Here is a 24,350-nt window from a genome sequence, read left to right as displayed (position 1 = left end):
CAGGAAGGCATTATGAATGCGCGCCCGCTAGAGACTGGTGACAATCTCCGGCGGTCCATGGAAAACATTGTTTTCTTATAGTTAATGAAGACCAACTCGAGCACTGCCTGCCGACCGGCGCGCTCGCCGCCGACGCGCGAGCAACGGCTTCGAGAAGCCGGCCGCGCATTCCACGTGGCGGTGCAAAGCAAGCCGAAGGCGCAGTGTATTGGATAAAGTTTAACTTCAAAGTCTCTGAGAAACACATAAAAGGTGACATAGTGCGTGATGCTTGTCGGTGGAGGCGCGCGCGTCGCCGCGTGACTCGCGTGCGTTGTTAAGTGCTGGGTGAACGCGCGGCGTGCGCGTGCAGCGCCAGGCGCCGCATCACGGCGCGGAACACTCAGCTGCGCGACGCGGGCTGGGCGGGTTGCGCGCGCTGCGCGGGTTGCGCCTCCCGCTGCAGGTAGCGGCGGCGCGCAGCTGCCAGCAGCTGCTCCTTGCGGCGCCGCAGTGTGCGCTCGCGCTCGGCGGCGCTGCTCGAGAACTGCGCCCCCGCCAGCGATGGCTCCGCGCTGCGAACCCAACGCCACTCTATCAGTACACGCGCCCGTTGCCGGAACCCTACGCACGGAACTATTCTGCAGTAGCGAGGCGTACTGGTCGTCCTGGTCGTCGTGGAGCGCGGCGGGGTCGGGGCTGCCGGGCAGCTGCTCGCTGGCGTCTGCGTCGGTGCCGGCGCTGGTGCTGCTGGTAACGCTGCTCGCCGCGGTGCCGTCGCTGAGCGCAGAGGCGCTGGGTTCGGAGAGCGCCGGCTCTTCTACGGACACATGCGCTCAACGGTCAGTACGAAGTCGGCTCGTTTTAGCGTTAGCAGCGCGCCTTACATTTCTTACAGTTCCGTTGGACATAATTCGCGACCTTGTACGTCAAACTATTTGCGGAAAATATTTAGTAAATTGAAAATGGAATATTGGCACCCCATTACTTCATTTTACTTCAACAATTGTTATTTAAGTTTATGTATCGATTGATTTTAAAATGCGCGGGAGGCCACCGAGAAGACCTTGACCTTGAACTCGTAGCAAAACTTAAAATATGGTTGACCTTGGCATCGATTGAAAAATGCACAACCATTGAATGACATCACGGCCACGTCTCCCGTTGCTCCTTTTCGTACGTACGCATGTTGACGTAGCGAACTTTCAAAATTAGTAGTTATGTTTACGCGTGTGAGTGTACAAGAGCGCGGAGGATATGTGCCGGGGCATCAGGCGCGTGCGCGCATACCGAGGTGCGCGCGCAGCGGCAGGCGTCCGGCCAGGATGTTGTCGACGGTGAGGTCGGGCGAGCGCGTGCGCGCCAGGTCCGCCACCAGCGAGCCCACCGAGTACTGCGGGAACACCTGCTGCACCTGCACACGACACATGTATTGGCACCGTTGCAACACTGCCAGCTTATGTAACAACATCGGTGCCGGCGCTCACCTGACGCGCCATGGCGTCCAGCTGCGAGGCGGCGGGCGGCTCCGCGCGCACGCGCGTCACCTCCACCGAGAAGCTGGGCAGCCACGACACGTAGCGCGAGCCTGCAACACACGACCGCTCTTGTATTCGGACGCACCGCGGCGCTGCGTGCCCGCCCGTCGCGCACCTGCGGGCCCGCAGCGCAGCACGCCGCCGCGCAGCAGCAGTAGCACGCAGCACAGCGCCGCGTACAGCAGCACGCGCCGCCGCATGGAGCGCGCCGCGTCACACTGACGCGCGTTTCTTTTTAACTGTCAACGCGCTGCACCGGCCGGTAGCTGCGCCGCGTTCCGCTAAAACCTTTGCTTTATAATCTATATTTTTCTACTTTTGACACTAATATTAATGTCTTATATTTTAATAGTTCCGTGTAGAAATCGTCAACATGATATTTAAAAGTTTAAGCAAATGTATGCTTTTTTACGCAAAATAAAATCATACAAATTTGTTGTACTCCGCTCTGTGCTCTGCAGCGCGCTGGCCGCCGCTGCTTCAGTTTCCAAATAATGTGCAGGTGGTGGGCAAGAGGGGGGGGGACACTCATCTTCCGGCCAAGGGTACTGCACGAGCAGCAGCGCCGCACTTCAAAAGCTCTCGGCCGTGATAAGTCCGGCCACCACCGCATGTGCGCTTATCAGTTCGCGACAAGAGACGCCACGCCTCATTATTTATTACCCAATTTCCCTCCAATCCACAGCTACTCGTGGTGAGGAGTTGCAGTAGCCGTGGCCGGGGTACTCACAAAAAGCAGTTTCTGCTTAAGGCTTATGAGCGCTGATCTGAAGGAGACTGAGGTATGCTGCAGCTCGAGCGCTGGGGCCTTGCCCAGTACTTAGCCGAAGAGTGGTCGAGGAAGAGTGTTGGTATTTCGGTGCACCGTGCCCCGTGCTGCGCGCGACTGGTTGGGGGTGCGTCGCCGGAGTGAATCAAAAAGCGCATGCACTCGTCAGTACTCGCTGCCTAATGCTTTTCTCTTTCGGCGAGGACTTGCGGAGTACGTTGCTCTCGCTCGACAACGAAGCCGCAGCGAAAGCGCTTTTGCGCTTGTCCTGGTCGAGCACGCGAAACGTTTACCACTGCTGAGGGTATATATAAAGGTTTACTCAACTATGGCATCCCGTAACCTGCCTGTGAAATGCCAACTTGCTGGTTTACACTCGCTGCTAGTTGCGCTGTGAACATATTTGCTGACCCGCAAATAGTTCCGAGCGATGTAGTGCACAGTTGTAACGTTCCTTTACGTTTGGCGTTATTTGCTTACATTTCTGATTGAGGTGAGCGCCAGTAATGAGCAGACCTTCCGACAGGCAGTGTCGGCAGTCAATATTTGGTGGTTTGATCACCGACACCAGCTAAACTATAAAATAGTAGAAGGTAGGGCTGTTACGAAGCAGCAGTGAGAAAGTGAGTTTTTTTATTTATACTCTTAAGTAGAAAAGTATAAGTACAATAAAAGGCAACAAGTTTTTATGCAGCGAGCGATGCCGGCGGACGAGCGGAGCCAATGTTTAACGACTTCTGCACGACTGCTAAGAGCTGCGAAGCCGCATCGCACGCCGCCCTCCTGCTTACTCACGGGGGCGCGGCGTGCCGGCCAACTTGTTTATGAATAAAACTTGCTGAAATTTCATTCGCCAATTCACTCAACGTCAACCCTTTCCAAAATGCTCTCAAGGATACACAAACAACAGCAATTGGCTGAATCTAGGGACGGCTTCACGAGACCTCGTCTATCGTGTATCTAAATACATTTCAAATTCTCAGACCCCCAGTCGTTCTTGCTCCCTATTCCACGGAGTGTTCTCCTAGGTTCAAGGGCTTAGTATTTTCTTGATCCGTTGAAGCAGAAGTCTTCCCGTAGAAGTTCGAACCGCGCAGTCTGCGCTCTGCCACCTCGTACCCGGGAACGGTGCTGGCGTAAATGTTTGACCAGCGGTGCCGGCCCGTGCCAAACATATGTGCTGAAACAATCGACTCTAAGGAAAGTTATCGCTAGCAAGTGCTTTTAATGATACTGACCGTCGAAGTGGAAGAAGTGGTTGGGTCGCGGCGCGGCGGTGGGCACGAGCGGCGGCAGCGGGGGCAGCGGCGGCAGCGGGGACAGGGGCAGGGGGTCGCGCGCGGGCTGCGGCGCCTCCGTCGCGCCGGCGCCGGCCGCCAGCGCGCGCCGGCACGTCGGGCACGACGCGTCCTGCTGCACCCAGCGGCACAGGCACGAGCTGCCGGCGACGACACACTGTCAGCAACATCCACGCGCACACACGCGGCTTGGTCGCAGCTCTCGACGACCAAGCGATACATTCAAATAATTCCATCCGGATTTGCTGTTGGGAACCGCATGGCATCGTCCACTAACAAACAGGATCAAATTCAATCACGGCTTAGCTTAGCACAACAGCGACCTATGGTGCAATAAGGTCAATATCATCAAAATTCAAGAACTTTTTATTTAGTAGGAATATTGACATGAAATTTGAAATAGGAATAGACGGATAAGTAGAAATTTAAAATATATTTAAAATATTTATTTTATATTGTTAAAAATAATTAATATAGTCATGAAAAATGTTTATAATATAAGAATAAACGAAACTTTACAAGCGAGAATAATTTATCATAATTATGTATAAATTTTAAAATTATTATTAACTAGATATATTCACTAAATATGTATCAACAAAAAAAAATTAATACCTAACATAAATGTCCGAACGTGTAAGATGTCTGATAGTGAAAAATAGTTGCTAACAACAGTGATTTAATATGAAAATTATAATTAAATAGGTGAATATATTATTAACTTACTTTATAAAAATTACAAAATAATATTCTAATTCATAGTAATATAAAAAAATACGTTTAAATAAACATTTCCCTAAACATTATCTAATAACAATTCATTTCATCCTCTAATTCTATAACTTTTCTTGTTTTTGACCAACTTTTACTAGAGATGTAAGGATCTGTAGTGTACAAAAGAGTATGCATGACGTCTTCGTTTGTTGACGATCGTGAGCGCTTGCTTGCGTGGTGTAAGCGGTAATATAATCTTTATTCCTCGCTTCTTGGGCATCCTGTGAAAGTTGTCCCACAGGCAATAAAGAACAATGCTTAATATTATTCTCTATGTATTAGCACCTTATGCACTGAAGCAGGCATGTAGTACCATTCCTACTCCTGTATAAAAGACGTGCCGTTGCTGCTGCATATTCTCCAAATTTTTATGTTTGTCTATCGTTTTTTCTTGCCGACTGGCCGCGGTTTCCTGCTGAAAGCGTTTTTGGCTTGGTCGAGCGCATCCGTCTGACATGTGAATTATCTGTACACAACACGGGGCTTCAGATTTGGATTTCCGCACCGCTGACCACTCGTGGGCTGGTGCACTTACCAGTTGCTGGTGTAGTTGTAAAAATGTTCTGATATAAAACAGCAAAGCATTTTCTACAGGCCCACGTCCTACTGAGCCTCCACAAGACATTCCTATGCAGGTTGTTATCTAAAGCCTACCTGCTTTAGCCATCGTCGCTGCCGCACCTGGCACTGCAGAAGGAATAGACAATAATAACTGAAATAATAAATGTTTTTAATGCGTCAGGTCCGAGAGAGCGTACTTGTGGAAAAGGTGGGCGCAGGGCAGCTTGCGGGCCTCCTTCATGGGCTCCCAGCAGATGGCACAGTTATCTTCGTTCTTCTCTACCTCCTCCTTACTCGCCATCGGGTAGCTGCAAAAAAATATAACATCGTTTACGTTTTGTCTTGTAGGCTTCCGACGGCAAACAGCCGATGCGCGCGCCATACCCAGCGGTGGGCACCGGCACGCTGAACGGCAGCAGGAGTGCGCGTGCACCGTGTGCAGGAGCGGTCCGTGCCCGCGTGCATACTCACTTGCGGCTCATGTGGTGCGCGAGCGCGGTGTAGAGGCGGTGGCGGCGCAGGCGCGCCAGCAGCGCGTGCACCAGGTGCCGCAGCTGCATGAGCAGCACCAGCGACGCCATCGACACCAGCGCGTTGCTATGCACCACCATGTGCGCCACGTGCGCCAGCTCCGTCACCAGCGCCGCCATCTGCAACACGCGGGCAAATCTCAGCTGCTTACATTTCCTAACACTTTAGCGGCGGTGCGGTGTCGAGCGCAGTTGCACCCGGCACGAACATACTGCTTATAGGTGCTCATAGTCAGTCATGTTGTGTCGTAGTGCGACGCGGCGTTGCGGTGTGCCGGCTCTTGGCACTAATGAGCCAGAACGTTCGTATGTCGTGTAGTGCGGTGCAATGTGCAGTGCTCACGTCGAAGAACAGGTGGGTGTAGTAGGCGGCGGGGCCGGCGGCGTCGGCGTCGCGCGCGCTCAGCCCGAACTGCGCCACCACGTGCAGCGCCGACACGCACACCAGCACGCACTATAACAAGACGCCGCGCAATCGTTACCATTGTTATACCACAAAACATAAAATAACACAACGAACTTTGTTTGCTGAGCACACAGCGGCCAGCAGCAAATTGTCCTTTTATTTTCATACTGTGGTTGTCTGCAGGAAAATGCAACTATTTTATGCATCTATGCATATATTTTTTCACGTATACAATAAAGAGTATTAAAACTAAATTATAAATAAAAAGTGGGAAGTTAATTTAGCCACGGCACTATCAGGAGTCCCCGTGGGCAGGCGCGGCAGGCTCCTGCGAGCTGCTGCCGCCCCGGGCTTGGCGTAACGCAGGCGCTGCGCCGCGCGCTGGCTTCTGCGCCTGCCCACGGGGTCAGTAGGGCTATTAAACTGAGCAATTGGGCAAGTGTCAAGTACTGGTTGGTTACTGGTACTGTTCCCGTGTGTGAATGTAAAGGTTCGCCGATATGCGTAAGCGCCGAGGCTCGCGTCAAGCAATTTGTACGTCAACGGCTAAAGTGATGAAGATTTATAACAGAGTTAAAGCTTGTCATATAGTCAATGGTCTGCAAGCTGTCTTAATAATAAATAAATAAGAAATGATACCGCACCTCCGCGGCCATGAAGGCGAAGGTGTCGCGGCCTGCCGGCAGCGCCCAGCGCGCCGCAGCGGCCAGCAGCGCGCCCGCGCCGCACAGCACGCCCACCAGCAGCGCCAGGAGCCGCGCGCGCGCCCCCCGCGCCCACGCCGGCGACGACGACAGCTGCCCACCACATTTATCGCATTAACATTCGCAGATCGATTTGTATATGCTTTAAAAAAAACAACCAAACGACGTTGTAAATTTTTCTTCTTATAAATTCATCAAATTCATTAAGCACAAGTTCTGCCAATACTTACGCCATTTTATTTCACAGTGTTCACGATAAAGGTGTATGTCGGCAAAGAATTGTTCCGAATTTAAGGAAGTAGAAAAAAATTGTTTTCAAAACCTTCATGAAAAAATACAAATCCTCCTGAGTTCTTGTTGTTGTGCTTGTTGATTCTTTTCAGCTCGTGACGAGCTAACGTAAACATTATTTTAAGTTGACGATTAGAAACAATTGTAATGATGTCGTGTAATAAAGCTATTCCGACTTTCACTTTATCGAGTCGTGTTCGTTCTTCATCGGAGCGGGTCAGGACCACGGAAACACGCGCGCGAGGTGGGGGTTGGAGCGCGGATGAGGTTTTGCTCCGTATTTACCGCTGATCCGGGGCCGCGTGCCCAGGGTGCCGGTGCAGCGCGCGACGTATCCGCGGGCCGCGCAGTTCTCTCCGGCGCAGAGGCGATTGTTTGCGTAGCGGTCGACGCGCGCATCGGGCGACCTCGTTTCCTTATAGAATCTGAAACGCCGCGCGGTCAGACATTGTCGGGGGTCATTGTGCTACCGCCGCACACGGCATCATCGAGCTCGCCACCGCCAGTTTTTGTGCTTGCGTATACAGTATCGTTCGCTGTAGTCGTTCTTCTTTTTAGCCGATAGACATCTATTGTTTCGTATCGGCTTCCTCCAAACATTGCCACGACGGTTGGTCTTTCGGTTCCAAGGTGTTATCTCATTTTTGAGGAACAGCATCACTTTCGTGGGGGACGGTGTAAACAACTTCAGTAGAAGTTTCAACACTGATCGTCTAGCTGCCTAGAGAATGTCCATCCACACCTGGCGTCTTGTTGTTTTTTATCTGTTTGAGGGCCGTACTAAAGTCGAACAGGCTGTTGTCTGGAAGATCTTCCATATAGCGACGAGTTATTGTAGCGTAGGTTTCTAACTTGATAAGTAAAAGGTCCGCGAGTCGAAGAGTGAACTGCCTCTCTCATCACCACGGGACAAAATGATCCGATCCTGCCGACATCGGTCTTCAGTTGGCTCTGCCCGTCTGGTGCATTGCGAAAATTTCGGAGCCCCAGTTCCGCTCTGTTGCTTCTTTAATACAAATAGTATTAAATTAGCAGGCCGCAGCGGCTCGCATCACCGGACAACTGCAGAACCCTGTCAGGTTTGTGAACGTTAGCGGCATTTTGTGGGTTGGCTTCTTACTCAGTGCCGAGGCTCGAGGAATCTTTTGTTCCGCTATTGCGTACATTTTGTCAATGGAGCGCGTCCCTGCGAATCTCCCCGAGTGCGCACGACAAACTGGTCAGCGTCGGCGGGCGTTCGGTGCACGCACTGCAGCGCGGCGCCGCGGCGAATCGCGTTGCGTCTAAACCTACCGGCTGTCAGTTCGTACACTGATTAACAAACAACGCCACGCGGATTTAACAGTTAACGGGGTTTTATTGCGACGCGGAGCGTGCTCTGCTTGTGCACGTGCTTCTGGGAATAGGCGCGAGGTCGGCCACCGCGGGTGTCGCGATAACCACCTTTCGCTTCGTTAGCTGAAGTTAGATAAGACGGCAGTCGTTCTCCGCGCCATCTGGATCAAAAGGCGTTCGCATTCGCGTCGGGCCGCCAGCGCGCGCGCCTCTTTTCAGGCAGCGACGGCTCGCGGCCGCACGCTGCCGCACGCCGCCGCACGCAACCTCGCGCGCGTTTCGTCGCGCAGAGGGTTAACGTACTTTGGAGCAACATCTCGTATAAGTTTGCTTTCACTTGACGCAACCTCGCTGAAATATTCTTAATTATTTCGCACGATTGCCGCGCAGCGCTGTAAAGTTATGCTGCGGGTATTCCCGCGCGGGTGCTTTGTGTTTACCGGACCTGTTGCCGGCGCTCTGCGCTGCGCTTGTTTCTGTTCGTCTAACACGTGTGCGCGTCCCGCCGCGCCGGAACACTTTGACATCTGTATCAGTACCTTGCGTGTTATTTGTAAATTCTGCATCGACATAAAAATCCTTTCATTCAAGACAATCAATTCAATATCGACTTTATGTATTTTCTTCTCGATATCTCTGTATAAATAACGCTGTTCGCTTATTCCTGACCTGTAATTGTCTGATGTTTAATGTAAATAGAGAAATACCGGCTGTCTCACGTCATTGCTCTGCAGCGTGGGAAAATATTCAGTATTGTATGCGTCCTCTTGTAAACATTATTTAAAGTACATAAACAAATAAAGGCAAGTCGACACCCGCAGAGCATTACGCATCGATGAGGGAGAACATTAGTCACGCGACAACATACAACAACAGACAAGGCAACGACACGAGGCGGCGGGCATCTCGCTCCTGATGCGAAGTAGCATTCTTATCTGCTTTTTTTCTGAATCGTGTGTTCTTGCTTCAGCAGTGGCCGCGAGGGGATGGATCAATAGTCTTTTTCAGTGCGCGCGCGCACACTCGGACTGGCTTCGTGATAATACTTGATCCATCAGGCGTAAAGAGCGCGCAAACCTCTCCGTGTGGAGCCGGTCCCTCGACCCTCCGCTTGCCTTTTTCAACGTCTCACGCGAACAGATTTTTGAAAAAATATTAAAACCTCTGACACTCGATAGTTATGCTTCGTCGTTGAAATTGATTAATTGAAGTACGTGAGCAAGCAACGAGACCCGCGGGTCCGCGCCGAGCGCGCTCGATTTCCCGCGCAGGTCGGCCCCGCAATGTTTGTACGAGTGTCGATGTTATCGTTTGTCTGAGAATAAAATCTGTTCACATTTCCACTTCCGTATTGGCCGCAGTGGGGACAGAGTGCCGCGCTGCACTTGCACTGCTAACCAATGGATCGGATAATGTTGTAATCCGTCGGTGGCTGTTGACCGTCGCAGAGCACCGGCACCAGTACAGTGCACCGTATCAATGCAGCGCACCGCCCCGCACCGCCCCGCCCCGCACCGCGCCGCCCCGCGCAGCACGGCGAGCACAAACGTACGCTCGGATACGAGCAGCCGACTCCCAAGGCGAGCTGACGAAGCGACTTATAATCAAAACTTTAAATTTCTGAAACGCTTATTAAATATCACCATATCGGAGTTGTTCACCTTCGTTGCTCTTACAGTTTCATTCAGCCCAGGACGCGCCGACACGACATGTGCCGGCTGAGATTTGCGGTAGATGGCGATACCGAAAGACTTGGTTTCTTGGGCGCTAGGGGGCGAGGGTCCTCGACAACACGAAGTGCTTCTGTGTTATTGTGCGGAGCGAGGGCGCGAGAGGAACAAGCTCTCCTCCATGCCACCAGGTGCGGCGCCGAGTGCCGAGTACTAAAGTGCTTCATACCATGTCTTAGTCCGTAGGAATTTCACAAAACCCTCTTCACTGAATTCAGCGGATGAAGTATTATATGTATACACACAAGATTTTTTTTTGTTTTGTCTCTAATTGTCTCTAATCTAAACGAGTGAAAGGGCGGATACGAGAACAACGGGAAGTAGGCCGCGGGAAGATCAAGCTCTGCGTTAATTTGTAGCAACACGTCACACGGCATCGCACGGCTACCAGCGCTCGTCTTCCAGAGGCATGCAGTACGCGCGAAAACAGTGCGCTTCTTTTCAACTTGACCATATGGTGATTTTTGGACTTTGTTATTATTTAAAACTCTCAGAGGTTTCGAAGAAAAATTGGTGAGACACAAAAAAAACTTTGGAAACCGTTGCGGCTGAGTAACGTACATTAGCAGTAGATAACAGTACCGCGCGCCACAAGACGGATGCCGCCGATACATATTGATGCGGCGCGTCGAGCGAGTCGAGCGGGTGACTCACGCGCTCTCTGAGAAGTTCGACGAGGAGCGTCGCCCGGGCGAACCGGCCATCGATCAAGAGCGCGCGCGCAGCGACAGCACCATTTGTTACGCGACCGCTCCATTAGGAGAAGTAGCGACGTGGGGCGCCCCGCGCACGCCGCGCCGGCGCGTGACCGCGACGCGGGACTCTGTCGACGCCGCAGATTCCCGTCGTCTGCGGCTGCACGTCCGGTTACCAACTAAGAGATGAATTCGACGGCACACGTGGCTGCGCACCACTTGAAGCATTGCACTGCGCACCACTGGCCGCAGTTCGATTAGTAGCCGCCGAAGCAGCTGCTGCCGCGCTTAAGATAGGGTAGCTTGTTATGGCCTGCATGTTCTTAAAACTTACGAAGCCCTGCGATTGAGACTTCTTCGCCGCAACACCCACAGACAACGTTCACCCGTCATACACCTGACGACGGAGCCTCACCTCGGTGTTTTCATTGTTTTCATTACGAGGTTAATAACGTTTGTGACTTGGTATTCCGCGGGTTCGTTTTCTTATCACAAATCATAATCGAAAATATCATTATTGTGGATGCGTGTCTGTGCGAGTTATTAATTTCCCCGTCGTGTTTTCCTTGAGCAGGCGCAGATCATTTTATATGTCAAAATCAATTCTATACGTTTTCTTAGCGCTGCAGCCATTTGCCTATAGCAACTACAGTTTTAAAAGCAAAGAAACGGTGTACCATTTCTTTGCTTTTACATTTGCTTCCATCGAGTTTCAAGTAGGCGCTCAGTCAGCGAGCGCAATCCGTAACCTTAAGAAAATGATTTGAAGCCTTCTACTGCAGTACATACATGCAGTACATTTAGAGCTCCGTCCGAGTGGTTTTAATTATTCTTGTTTTTTTATTGTTATTTCCGCATTTTCATTTAACGCGGCCGCCGACTCGCACTTACTTCCGCCATATAGCCGGTAGCCGTCGCTCCTCCGACAGCCGCTGCACGGCCGACGCCTTTCGCCGCGCGCTCCACTCGCTCCCAGCGCGCATTTATTTCGTCGTTTGCATTAAAACACGCGGCAGAGTGCGACCATCTGTGCGGTGTGACCATGTGACCATCGACGATAAGATTAAGAGTAATTCGACAGATCGAGTAGTTCGAAGAGGCCACTTGTGAATGTTTCGATGTGGCGGCTGTTTGCAGTTTGTGTAACTTGTGTCACAAAATCGCTGTTTGTTAGCGTTACCAAAATGTTTAATGATTTATTTGTTGTTTATGGAAAACGCAGATAATAAAAGCGAGAAAAAAACTAACGCAAACAGAAACAAAACAAGTAACTGTAAGGTTTTCCGCGGCCGCAGTGCCAGCAACGAGCACTCAGACAATAAGTCCGCGTCGGCGGCGCGATAACAACGAACGAAGCTGTTTGCGTACGATTGATGATGCTTTTTGTTGCCGACGAGCGCGTGCGCGGCGCGGGTTCACGGCGGTGCTCGAAATAGCCCCCGCGCCATTCACCTGCCAGTACAAAAACAATGACAAATGGCTCGCGTAAACTAAACTACTTTTTGTGCTTGTTTTTGTCGCGGGCGTGAGTCAGCGGCGCTCTACGCGCGCGGCGCATGTTCGTCCAAACAAGTGAGTGATCGCCGCCGATGGCCGCGAGGTGGTCGCACTGGGGGCTAATTTATTGCCTCACGAGGAACTGCTAATGCGCGGGAGCAGGGCGGGAGACTGTGGGCACTTGTACTCTCTCGCCGCGCTGGCCGGTCGGCCCGAGGCGCAGGGGACGTTGCGTGCTCTACTTCTGTGCCGCCGCTGCGTGCGGCGCTGCAATTCTACTTGCAGTTCTCGTGCGAGACGGAATAATAACAAAATAAACCCTTTGATTCCACTTTCCCCCGCTCTTCAACTGTTTGCTCATCCTGTCGGTGTATTTACTTCCCCTGGGGCGAGCGCGTTGCATTCTACAACTCTCCACTAACGACTTCGCGTATATTATGTTATATTATTCTGCCATGGATTCTTTCACACGTTGAGGGCAATTCAAAATTTCAAAATTTAGTTGCAGCGTCATTTTTGATTTAAGGCGTGAGAGTTTTTATTGTATGATTTTAATTCGCCGTAGTGTCAATCTCATTGCAACCGCGGCCACACTAATGGCTGTGCTGCTCCGCAGCGGCCGCGTCCCTCGGGCACCGACTACAGAAACTAACTTCGAAGCCGTGCGGCGCGCGACGGAGCGACGAGCGAGGTGCCAGTAAATCAACGCAAGTTGGGGGCGATTGCCCAAATTATTTTATTTAACAATCAATAAGACGAATTCATAATATTTTGTAAAAGCAGTGCTAGTTGGAGACCTCATATTTCCACCGCAGCTCAAAGCGTCCCGCGTGGTGACGACGTGGCGACAGGTGCCGTCAAGTGATATTTAAACAGGACGATGATGCCTGCGACCTGACATTTGTTCACCAAAGTAAAAGAATATTTCGTATAATTCGCGGAACATTTTGGAAAACAACTGATAATTTACAAGTCGATGTTCAATTTTACTTTTGGCAGTTTGAAAAGGTTTCTATAATGGATATTGAAACCTTTTCAAAGCTTTATCTTCGCTGTCATATCGTCAGGGCACCGTGTCGGCCGCCGTGTCGTTTCTCTTGGCGGTCAATCGGCTGCTAAGCGCGGATATGTAATACAATATAAATTTTGGGCGGAGGAGTACTCACATATTCGAAGCGGTCCTTGCACAGCTGACCGAGCAGGTGCAGGCAGCCCACGAGCGTGAACCAGGAGCACCAGAGCAGCACCTCGTCCATGTACTGCACGTTGACCACGCCGAACACGAAGATGAACTTGTAGAAGACGTAGTTCCAGAACTTGTCCTTGACGCGCTGCGCCTCGGCCACGCGCAGCCGCCCGAACACCAGCCGCTGCACCGCGCTGCCCGCCACCGCCAGCGCGCAGTACGCCATGTTCACCACCGTCTGCAAGCCGAGGGCGCCATTCAATTGCAAGTTATACACAGTACAGCGACTCACCGGCACCCGCTGCGCACGGGCTACTCAACACGACCATTGGACGAGAAACCTTGTACACAAGCAGCATGTGATGGCGCATGAACAAGTAGGAGCGACGGAGGCGCGGCACCGTCGAGGCCAACAGCTGTGCACGCCGGGCGCGCTGCACGACTGCCACTTCAACTTTTTATGTTGTGTCAGGGACCCTCGCAACGCCACTCGACTGATCTAAAGAGACCACCCTGGATTGGATTTACTTTCGTTTCAAGAGATAATAACGCGCAGTTTGTTCGCGGCACAAGAAGCTAAGATAGCACGCAACGTGTCCAACAGCGCGGCAGGAGCTGACCGCGCGCCTGCGTGTGTATATCCTGTGTAACATGCTTGTTATATTTATTTATTTTAGCCGTGGTTCTGTTTGGAGGTCGCGTGAATGCAAGTCGAGTCCTTTATCCTATGTACTTTCAGTGTAAAACCTTACTAAGGTACGACTTTATTATTGCAAAGAGCATTATTTACATTACAACAACTGCGGAGAAACCTCCACGGGCAGAAAGGAAAATAGGAAAGGCTTTACTTCAACGTGCTAATGTAGCGTGCTAAAGTATATTTCTTTTTAATGCCTAAAAATCATTTTCCCTCGCGGGTCGGAGTGTGCGCATATATAATAAAGCTCCACAAGAAAATCTAAAATTAAAAGTATATTATTAAATACGTCTTATTATATTATGAGTTTTATGTTGATCGAAATGTGTGGAACTTGTTTTGTTGACTCGGTTACATGACTAACATTATATTGTACAAGTTAATTGATACCTTGGCTGTTATCAACAGATCAGCGCAGCGAGCCGGTGGCAGTTCGCTGCTTATAATGTTAAAATGATCGACGATTCAAAAGCGCATGTGAATGTGTACTCGAATATTTTTAATTTTGATTCGAGTACGCGCTGCAAGAGATTACGCAAACCTTCCGAGCTTTAATAACGTGTCGTTATTTATTTGTTTATTCAAGTGATCTGGATCTGACGAGGAGACGTCAGACGTCAGTCAGACAAACCCCAATTTGATAATTTAAAAAGAAGACGCTGCCGATGCCGAATCCGTAGCGCTCCTGACTGTAGCGCAAGGTGCCTTCAGGTCGTTAAGCTTTTTAAACCTTAGGGCAATCAACGGGCTGTGGCGCTCAGGCAGCACGGTAGCGCTTTAAATAAAACACGAATAGAATTTACTAATAGTCACAACGTAACATAAATATTGTACACAATAAAAAGCTGAGGAAAACAGCGACGACCCCCACCCGAGTGCGCGCGCGCAGCAAACGCGACCACCCCCGCGGCACGATCTGTTTACACCGAGCCTGCTGGCGCACTGCGATACCTCTCGACGGAGTGGTCGCGACGTTTATGTTTCCGGAGACTTAGAAAGAAGAAGACTAAAGCGATATCGTAAGGACGTGCGCGTGCACCCGCAGCCGATGCCAGAAGCCCGTCGTCTCTGTCAGCTCGTCAGGAGGGAGAGATTGTAATGTGCGACCCCGTCGCCTCATCGCCGAGCGTGGAATGTGCACCGAGAACACACGAGTCCGAGATTAACAAAACGTTCATCTGAGTGCATGAGGACACAACCGGCACGTAGTGAGCAAGCTGCGAGCGACCGCGGGCCGCAGCACAAGACCGCAGCGGCACTTTAGACAATCTGCTGCCAATCGGCGCACTCAAAGTGTCTTCGCCGCTCAGCGACCGCGCGCCGCCTCCGCTGTTGTTATGGCCGAGAGACTCCGCCGCCGGTCCGCGGCTCCGGTCGCACGGCTCGCGCCGCAGCTGCACAAACAACATCGCACAACACGTACATTACGTCGTTGGACGACCAACCCTGTTCACATTGCAGTTTTGTTGCTCAATAAATTAAAGACTCTTAACTGTACTTGTAATGTCCGCGTGTCAGGATGTGCATTTGTGTGCATGTGTGAGCTGTGTGAGCATTTGCTTAAAGCACAGCGCGGGGTACGGATCTATGCTTTAAAGTTTAAACAATCACAAGAAAAAAAATTCAGGCGGCCACAATAACATTTTTAGAGCGTTTGCCTCTGGACGCACTGTCTCCTCCCCCCTTGGGTACACGCTGCTCTAAATGATTCACAAACAAAACAAGGCAGTATGAGCAGTGTCGTGATTGTTAAACTTTACAACAATTACGTTTTACGAAGTACAAGCTCTCGCCGTTCGTTTGACTTATTTAGTCGCGCAACCGTAACACACGTGGCAGGCGGCTGCCGACGGACGCTCTGTGTTATCATTTCTACTAATTCTACTCTTTACCTTGACGTTGCGCTATTTTGAATGTTTATCTGTACATCTTTACATTTTACAGTATCTTTACCTAATCTACCTGCTAAAATAAAATGAAATGAAGCATAATATAAGTAAAGCTACGTGAAAGTTCACCGGCCGGCCACGGGGGCGCGAGTCCGTGCGCTGCGGCGGCGATATTGCTCGCACTCACGTTGTTTTGAACGATTACATGTTTAGATTAGACATCGCGCGCGACACGAGGCGGCGCGGCGCCAAAACAAACGGCCGCGACGACTCCGCTATCGCACGCGGCCTCCTCAACAATATTATTATATTGCGCAATATTATTAGCCGCAGCGTCGCACCACCGCGTCGTCATCATCGCCGGCATCATCAATGGCAATATAAACGTGACGTACTCCTCCGAGCCGGAGCGGAACACCGAGGCCTCAAGCGACGATCATTTTGGCGAACGCCTTGGCTCAAAAAAAAAATAGTCTTTTCGACCAAATTTTCCGAATTTTAAGTCGAATTCTGAGAAGCGTGCGCGATGAACATCAAATCAAGTGGAGGATCTACATTCCTGCGTGACTCATCGATCTCCTGTGTGGCCGTCGACAGCCAGGCTGCAGGCTAAGGAATACACAAACAAGGCGATCTCGCCTCCCAGAGAACGACGAGAAAACGGTAAAAACCTGTACTCTACCCTGTACATTTCACGTATTTTGAAGTTTTGTGATTAACGGTATGGTTATTATAATCGGCGATGACAAAATGAAAGAAAATAAAATGATGAAATGAACCTTTTGAGTCCTCATGTACGACTACATGAACAACATTTCAGCTGCAGAACATCCACCGCTGGACACAGGCCTCCGCTGCACCGGTCGGAAGCGACCGTCGCCCGACGTTCCCCGACGAGCGACGGATCGCGCCACGGCTCCAGTGCAAGTCCTCGCTTACCAACACGAGCTTTAGGCCGAGTGCCACCAAGTGGTGGGCGTCTCCAATCCACGGTAAAAACAAATGTCACCTTGAGTCGAATAAAAACATTTTGAGATTCATATCTCCCCATGGGCGATATGAATGGAAGGAATATTTGTTATAGCCCCATCGAGTTTGGTTCCGTTCGAGGAGTTCGCCTCATTCGAACACGAGTCAGTCTAAGGTGTCGCCGTGCGTCCGAGCCGCGGCCCCCGTGCGCCGCGCGTCACGTAGCGCGTCACGTAGCGCGTCACGTAGCGCCGACTCGACCGCGGCGTCTGTGCTGTCTGCACTCTATACGTTTTAGAAGCTTTATAATAAGAACTCCATTTGATCCTTTCTCTCCACAAGAGGGTTAGGTAGCATATCGTCGCGTTTTCACCGCAGCTCCAGGGCGCGCTGCGGTGCGGCATGTCGGTGCCTCAGATACACTGCAGTGTCGTGGCTAGACTTTATTACAGTTTTCGCAAAGCAACTTTGAATATATCTATCAGCATAGCTGACTAGCCGTGGAGGGCGAGAGACGACTGAAGGAATGGTGCCCTTTACACGTTTCGAGTCAAAGCCCGGAACAGATGTCGGTCTCTGTACCGACAAGGGGCCTATTACTTAGCAAGCACACTTTAAAACAATATGTGATGATGTGAGATCATCTTTTTGCGTAATATTTACTTTATGCGCTAACTTCAATTACGGCTACGGTGGAAACCATTAAGTAGAAACAGATGAAACAGTAAATTAAAAGCAATTAAATCGTAATTAGAGGTTTGTGTTCGGTTAATAACTGAGCAATTAGACTCGTCGGATGCGGCGCGACTGCCGCCGTCTCTGCCCTCGCTGCGCAGAGGTGGCGATCTCAAGAGCTTTCAGCAAGGTGCGGATGGACAGGCGCGGGCACTGCAGGCGGCCGGTTGCAGGTTTACAACATTTTCAGAGTTCAAGAAGCTCGTGTGTTTGTTATAAACAGCGACATCGAGGTCGGGGAAAAATAATTTCGTATTTAATATGCATACAAACTTAAAATCGCATATTTCTGAACCAAACTTTAGACTTTTCTTAAAAGGTAACAAAGTATTAAGCGCAGAGACGGTAGTGCGATGTTTATAATGCTTGGCATTTGATTTGCCACGTCGGATATGTTAATTTTTTACAAACACAGTAAACCGAGTATACATACCTACCTAGCCGTACCGAGCGCTATACGATAAAGTCAACGCTACACAAAACCTAAGCCAGTCGATTTTTGCCGTAAGCCTTGCCCTTGATTCCGTTGCGTCAAATCAAACGCCGTGCAGTATATAGTATTCCTTCTAGAAGTGAGCCGTTACGGTTGTCGGTGCGCAGGCGCCGGCGCGGCGACCGGTTGCCGACCGTGACCTGCCGCCGTTTTCCTTCAGTCCGCTCGGCGTTAGCTACAGACAACTGTTGACTTATTCAAAACCCGCGCGTGTGCATTGACAACATTTCTCAATAGATAACATTGAAATAAATTTGAACCGATATGTCCGATTTCCGGCACTCGGGCTCGCCCCATGTCACGAGGTGCGCCGGCGCAACTCGCTTGATGACATCCACAGCGTTATTAGAACTTCCACACATCCGTCCGGTTGTGCTGGTCGACTTTACAACACACTCGCGACCACAATGCGGACAGAGACGCATTGTCTTTAAGAGAGCAGTAACTGGAAGATGGCGTCCAACGGCGGCAGTGCTAACGGCGAGAGAGATTTAAATTAGAATGAGGAGACCGGCTCGCTGTAAGTGCCGGACGCGAATGCCACGCCATCCGAATTGAAAGCACGTGATTGTGTTATGTATTCCGTCGTCTAATGTAGTAAACACGGCATGACCGCAGCCATAAAAAAAGTAAAAAATAAAATATGAATATAAGTTATTAGAATATTGAACGCGCGAGTGTGGCGGAGAAAGTATCTCGCGCGGCGTTACGCGGCGGGTTGCGCAACCCGCGAAAGTCCGCGCCGGGGAGCTTTGCGGCGCCGCACAGTCGGCGGCGGCGCAAAGTGCGACCGGGACCCCGCTCTACTCTGCTCTGCGTGCAGCGACAGACAGGCCAGGGGCTCCGGTTGAGTCTGTTATCCGCGCTTACCGGTAAACTGCTGTTCTTATTGGATTGTGTAACAACTCATTGTCGACAACAATGGATCTTCGACATCGACTTGGCAAATTATACAAACACACAACCTAAAATAAATTTAACTCTTATAGCATATAAAGCGCGCCGAGCAATAAAGTTTCAGTTCGTTAAAAGACCGACCTCTTTAGCCCAAAGTTTTAGTACTCTGCCCCGCTATAATTACGCGTGCTAAATAATTAGTTCGCAAATAAGTCTCGAAGAGCTTCATCAGCGCGTGAGAGCGTGTCCTCGTGCACCTCGCGTACAGTCGAATAACGAAGGCTTGTAACATTGCAACACTCGAAAATCGATACGAAACCTTCCTTCAAAAATAATTAATTGGGTAATTAGGCGTATTTAAAAACACTGTTACGTTACGGACATGGAAATTATAATAAACATAGCCGAGGCCGGGCGGGCGCTGCCGTCGCGACACGTGTCACATATGACCGACCATCAAAATATCCCGGCTCGAGTCCGCGCGACACATTGCGCGTATGTTACATTTCGGACCTTCGCATGTGCATCTTTGATTGCGATTTCTTCGGACAGATTACTGTTTGCCTTATCAGTAACAACAGTTTCTGCGCGTGCGCCGAGTTTACACTCCCAAATGTAAACTGAAAATCCCAAATTCAAAATGTGGCTGACTATTACTGTCTCTGTCAGTTCTCTTGGGCATTGCTATGGATTGGAAGCACCAGCGGAACCTCCATCTCCCAACAAAAGCAACACAACTAACGGACACTGGTACGACTCGACGAGTATTTTAATTATTCTCATGGCGTGTTTCCTCGCGGTATTTTAATTAGGGGACAGTGCCGCCGACATTAATTCTATATTTATTTTACAGAAAAAAAAGTACACCGCTTATTTATAAGTTAAAAGCTAGAGGTTCATCGACAGCTATTTTTAAGAGATTGGTATTTTAACAAATGTTTCGCAATACATTTTTCCTAACATAAATATATGCGCTACAAAATAAAATCTTATGTGGGAAACAGTGACAGACGTTTATATTAAAGAAATAAAAAGTTAACAAATCCTTCACGGGTCCGAGTGCACATATAAATAACAAAGTTCCGCAAAATGTTTTTGACCCTTCGTTTCCTAGTTTTGAATATAAAATTAACAGCGTGTTATTGAAACAAAATCTTATTATAGCATTGAAGTGTTTTTAATTGATCGAAATGTCTGGCACTCGGTTTGTTGACTCATTCACAAGGTTGATATTATAATGTACACGTGAAAAATTGTACAGTTTCATTAAATGAGCAACTCTTGAGTTTCTGGCCGCCCTTCTTCTTAATAGATCGGCGTTCCGAGCCGGTGGTGGCTTATATAATGTTAAAATAATCGACGGCTCAAAAGCGCATATAAATGCCTACTTGAATAAGGATAATAAAAATTGAATTGAATGGAATTTCTCGGATCGGACGATGAGAACGCCTACTGTGGCCCTCCTTTGTGGTAACCAAACACCGCTCAGTCCGGACCGGCCAGTTTTTAAGTGACTCGGCAGCACGTTCCGCGGACTGACTGAGCGTATGGGTCTCTGCGAGGAGGTCGATGCGCATTCCGCGGATGCACACGACACAAGTATGACAAGTGTGACACAAGTAACGCGGCCACGGCTCGACTCGCAGAGCGGCTTCTGGACTATTTTAAAACTCTACACACAGACGCGCCTGTACGTGCACGTCGGAAGGCACGCACACGCGCACGATGTTTGCGTTGCCTAGCAATAAACAAATCGACCACCCGTGCGGTCGCGTTCAACGTTGTTTGTGTCCGCACGCGTCGCAAGCCGTGCTGGCTGCTGCGCCGTACCCGGGCCTCCACGACAAAGGCCTCAGTAACAAAGTAAACCCGATCACACAATCCAGCGGCAGCTCGGCGTCTTCGGGCACCCCCAACAGATTTAGTCTAAAAGCCCCCAGCGGTGTCGTCTCATGCCGGATGAAACTATTAATGCCAACAGACAAACGTTCGACAAATTCTGAGCAAATGTGAAGCTGTGGTGTCGCGGGCCGGTCTCCAGCCTCTGCCGGCTGCTGAATAAATATTTAAAGTTAAATTCGTTCCAATTTCACTCGGCTCCGTGTACACACAAGCAGCCGGGTCGCAGAACCTTTTAGAACGAATAAGTCGGTGATGGTCCCGCGCCACTGAAGTCTTTTTTTTCTTCTTTAAATGTGGCGCTGGCGCCGAGGTGTTTCGAATTGTCAAACGATCTTCAAAAATTATGGAAGAATGCGAAGCGAGCGGAGTTTTCATGCTCAGCGACGAACGAGAACATTCAAGAGGCTCTCCGCTCTTTTGGAATATTATACGTTAAGGACGGAATATATTATTTCCGGAAAAAAACCTTTAAAATTAGGCAGCAAGCAGTCCAGAGAATGTAGCCGGGACATTTCCTCTTATTTTGAACGTAGCAACAGGAGTCCTGTCTGAAAAGTCTCCAATAAGATTCCAGTCGGCGCGTGGACGCGGCGCCCCGAATTCCGTCTGTATTCAAATAGAGGTGGGTGTAGCAGGGTGTACACACCTCTTGGACTTTCGTTTCCGGCCATTGTAAGCCGCGTGCGCCATTCGCATCGAAAGTGAAAGTACCAAAAATGTGGGAACAACGAATAACGGTTCGTTTGCCTCGGCCCGAAGGCGCGCAGTGCGAGATCGTTCAATGTCCAAAGCAACGCCACCGAGTGGAACTGTTTGTTAATAATAAGGAACCTAGCGGCCCAGCGGTGGACCCGACCGCAGCCGATTAAGGCGCAATCGAATTCGAATAATCAATCGATCAACCAGTCGCAGCAACGAGCGCAGACGTCACAACACTGCAGCTCATGTTGCCGGCTTCCCGACGAGGGACGTGGGACGAGGCTCCCGAGACCTGCACATTTGTCTTGTCTAATAAAAAAAAATTCTGACTGAACCACTCTCTTCCCTGATAGTCTATAATAAATAAAAACTTTCCCACAGGTCTATTTTGCTAGAGGCCTACAAAGACAGATACTTGCATGTACGGCTGTCATTGCCACCAAATAGAAATTCATATTCTTGTTCTTTTTTTTAATGCACCAAAGAAACTAGGTTGTCCTTGAATTCTATTTGGATTTGGCACAGGAGGAAAAATGGACAATTTTGTATCATTTACATTCTGCCTTCACAAATAACTTCCGGCTGTCACACAGAATAGTCACCCTATTCTGGAGATACTTGGGTTTCAATAACATAAACAGCACAAATGCATGTTTAGTTTAGGCTGACCTTTTTTTAAACAAGGTCAATACCAGTCACTTGCCCCCAACAAAAATCTGCTTGCACACAACGACAATCAAGCTCCTGAACAGAGAATAAAAACATGACAATCAAAACAACCTCCATGTTATTGATAAGAACTTATATGTGTATCACAAATACATGTGTGTAATGTCATCGCAAATATTTAGATAGTGTAATGCCAGAGATATACAGATTTTGATATTTATTATGACCTTTGAACAAATTTAGTATGCATATACTTTTTGTTTTGCACTAATTGCTTCCTCCTCATTCAACAACCTTCCCTTCTTCGACAAAGCTAAGTAAGGATAAATGCTTACAAATACTTTACCTTATGATTTCTATAAAAGATTAAGTCTGAAGAAATGCATCGATTGCTCACTTGCCCACTTATTTGCAATTTCCTCACACTCCTAACACTTTCTACATTTTATTTGAAACATGTAATGCATGCTTCATGAACACAAAATGTATTTCTAGAATTTTTCTTTCCTGATATGGATGCAATGCAGGGGCAGAAAGAACACTGTCCAGATATTACATCAGAGCTACAAGCAAAAATACCTTGAGGCCAGTGACTAGAGTAAATTTAATTTAAATAAATTTTTTTAACTAAACCACAATGATGCAGCAATTCATCAATTTTGTTAAAAATTGAATAGGGGATTCCTTTGTTGATAATGAATAAGAGCCAGAACCAGAGCCCAGGCAGGAAGTATGTGCAAACTCAGAGCTGCAGATTACATATATTGCAAGTGAGCTGTTTTTATATAACATAGGTATGATGGATTTTTTTTTGTTAAATGTACCTATAAATAAATATATAATATTATTTAATTCCTGTGGTATTTAAACAATTGTGTTGTACTCAATTTGTAACTGTTATAAACAAAAACATTACTCACCCACATACAAAGTGGTTCTTGCATCATGAACGTCATCACTTCTACAATTTGTTCAGTCATATTTCTGGTATCGTTAAGATTATCCAGGGGCGCTCGCGCCGCCGGAACTGGCTGGGATGCTGCGCCGTCAGCACCCGCTGCGACGGCTTCTTGTCGCTGCATAGTGGCATTAGTTCTCCAGTTGGGGTCGTTCGTTACACTCACAGCGTAGTACATTGCAACCGAAAGTAATAAAACACTCCCCGCTGAATAAACCTTGAGATTTGGCAAGGGCAGCCTGTCTACTAAAGTCACAGGCATCTTGAAAGTTCTATTATACTAACACAAACAAAACCAACAAACGACGGGCGTCCACCGCGGACTCGGACTTACTGACATTTGACCGTTCGCGAGCTCCTTATTTAAATACATTAGCTACGTGCGCCGAAACCACATCTGCTAACAAGACGAATGTCTAAAGGCAGACGGCGGACCGCGATCGCAGAACTGTGTCCGAGAACTGCGACTGTTGCTCTGTATTGTTATCTATGCCCGAGAACGCAGCGCACATGACAGATCAATCAGTCAGTCGTTTCAGAAAGCATTTGCTATAGACAGCTAAGATACACAATATATTTACCCACTTCGAAAGAAATTTTATAAGTAAACTTTCTTCCAAATGTAAAAAAGTACTTTCGCTCGTTGTTTTTTTTTTCGATGCCCTAGATTCATGTATAAAGAATTAAGTTAATTAGTCATTGTTTTTCAACTTATGTATATTTATAAACCTACTCCTTTAGTATTTTTTCTTTCATTGTATTTGTTAATAATAATAATAAAGTTTTCTTCCAATCTCAAAATGTTGGCAATAATAGGAGTAATGTTTTATTAACTTGTGAAGTTATAAATTTAAACACTAATTATTGATAATTTTTTGCAATCATTTGGTACAAGATATTTTCCTGTAATATATGTTACCTCCATTTTGAACAAAATTACTAATTAAACAAGATAAACTTTTAAATTTGGAGTAAAAATTAAAGAACTTGTAATAGAAAATTGTACATTTATTTTTAATATCTATTAGTAACTTACGCAGCCAAATACCATCATAATAAAAAAAATGATAATCATATCAATTTTTATTATAATCATAATATAAAATTGTTATACAAAAGATGAAGTTCTTAGATTTAAGACAGCTGTCA

General features: G+C 48.6%; 1 protein-coding gene across 1 annotated transcript; it reads right to left on the bottom strand.

Annotated features, from left to right (window-relative positions):
- Positions 1–309: 309 nt before the first annotated feature.
- LOC137921397 (E3 ubiquitin-protein ligase AMFR-like) lies at positions 310–23,696 on the bottom strand. The gene is made up of 11 exons (XM_068764139.1): positions 23,164–23,696; positions 13,274–13,531; positions 6,500–6,652; positions 5,793–5,903; positions 5,391–5,569; positions 5,117–5,227; positions 3,525–3,724; positions 1,467–1,567; positions 1,270–1,393; positions 640–799; positions 310–554 (listed from the first exon to the last, which is right to left on the bottom strand). The coding sequence occupies exons 1-11, from the start codon at positions 23,461–23,463 to the stop codon at positions 383–385; spliced, it is 1,869 nt and encodes a 622-aa protein (XP_068620240.1). The 5' UTR covers positions 23,464–23,696; the 3' UTR covers positions 310–382.
- Positions 23,697–24,350: the final 654 nt, after the last annotated feature.

Source organism: Battus philenor, unplaced genomic scaffold (genome assembly GCF_028537555.1).
Source record: "Battus philenor isolate CCGP_79_NKW_IND1 unplaced genomic scaffold, ilBatPhil1.0.hap1 SCAF_19, whole genome shotgun sequence".
NCBI lineage: Eukaryota > Metazoa > Arthropoda > Insecta > Lepidoptera > Papilionidae > Battus > Battus philenor.
The sequence above is the reverse complement of the archived record's forward strand: the minus strand, read 5'-3'. Positions and strand labels throughout refer to the sequence as shown.

Bases quoted from the DNA above. Each gene is read 5' to 3' on its own strand.
- LOC137921397 (XM_068764139.1), bottom strand. From the start codon at position 23,463: ATGCCTGTGACTTTAGTAGACAGGCTGCCCTTGCCAAATCTCAAGGTT. The intron at 6,653-13,273 runs GTGAGTACTCCT...TGTGGTGGGCAG, and splicing joins GCAAGGACCGCTTCGAATAT to CTGTCGTCGTCGCCGGCGTG. The intron at 5,570-5,792 runs GTGAGCACTGCA...CGCGTGTTGCAG, and splicing joins ACACCCACCTGTTCTTCGAC to ATGGCGGCGCTGGTGACGGA.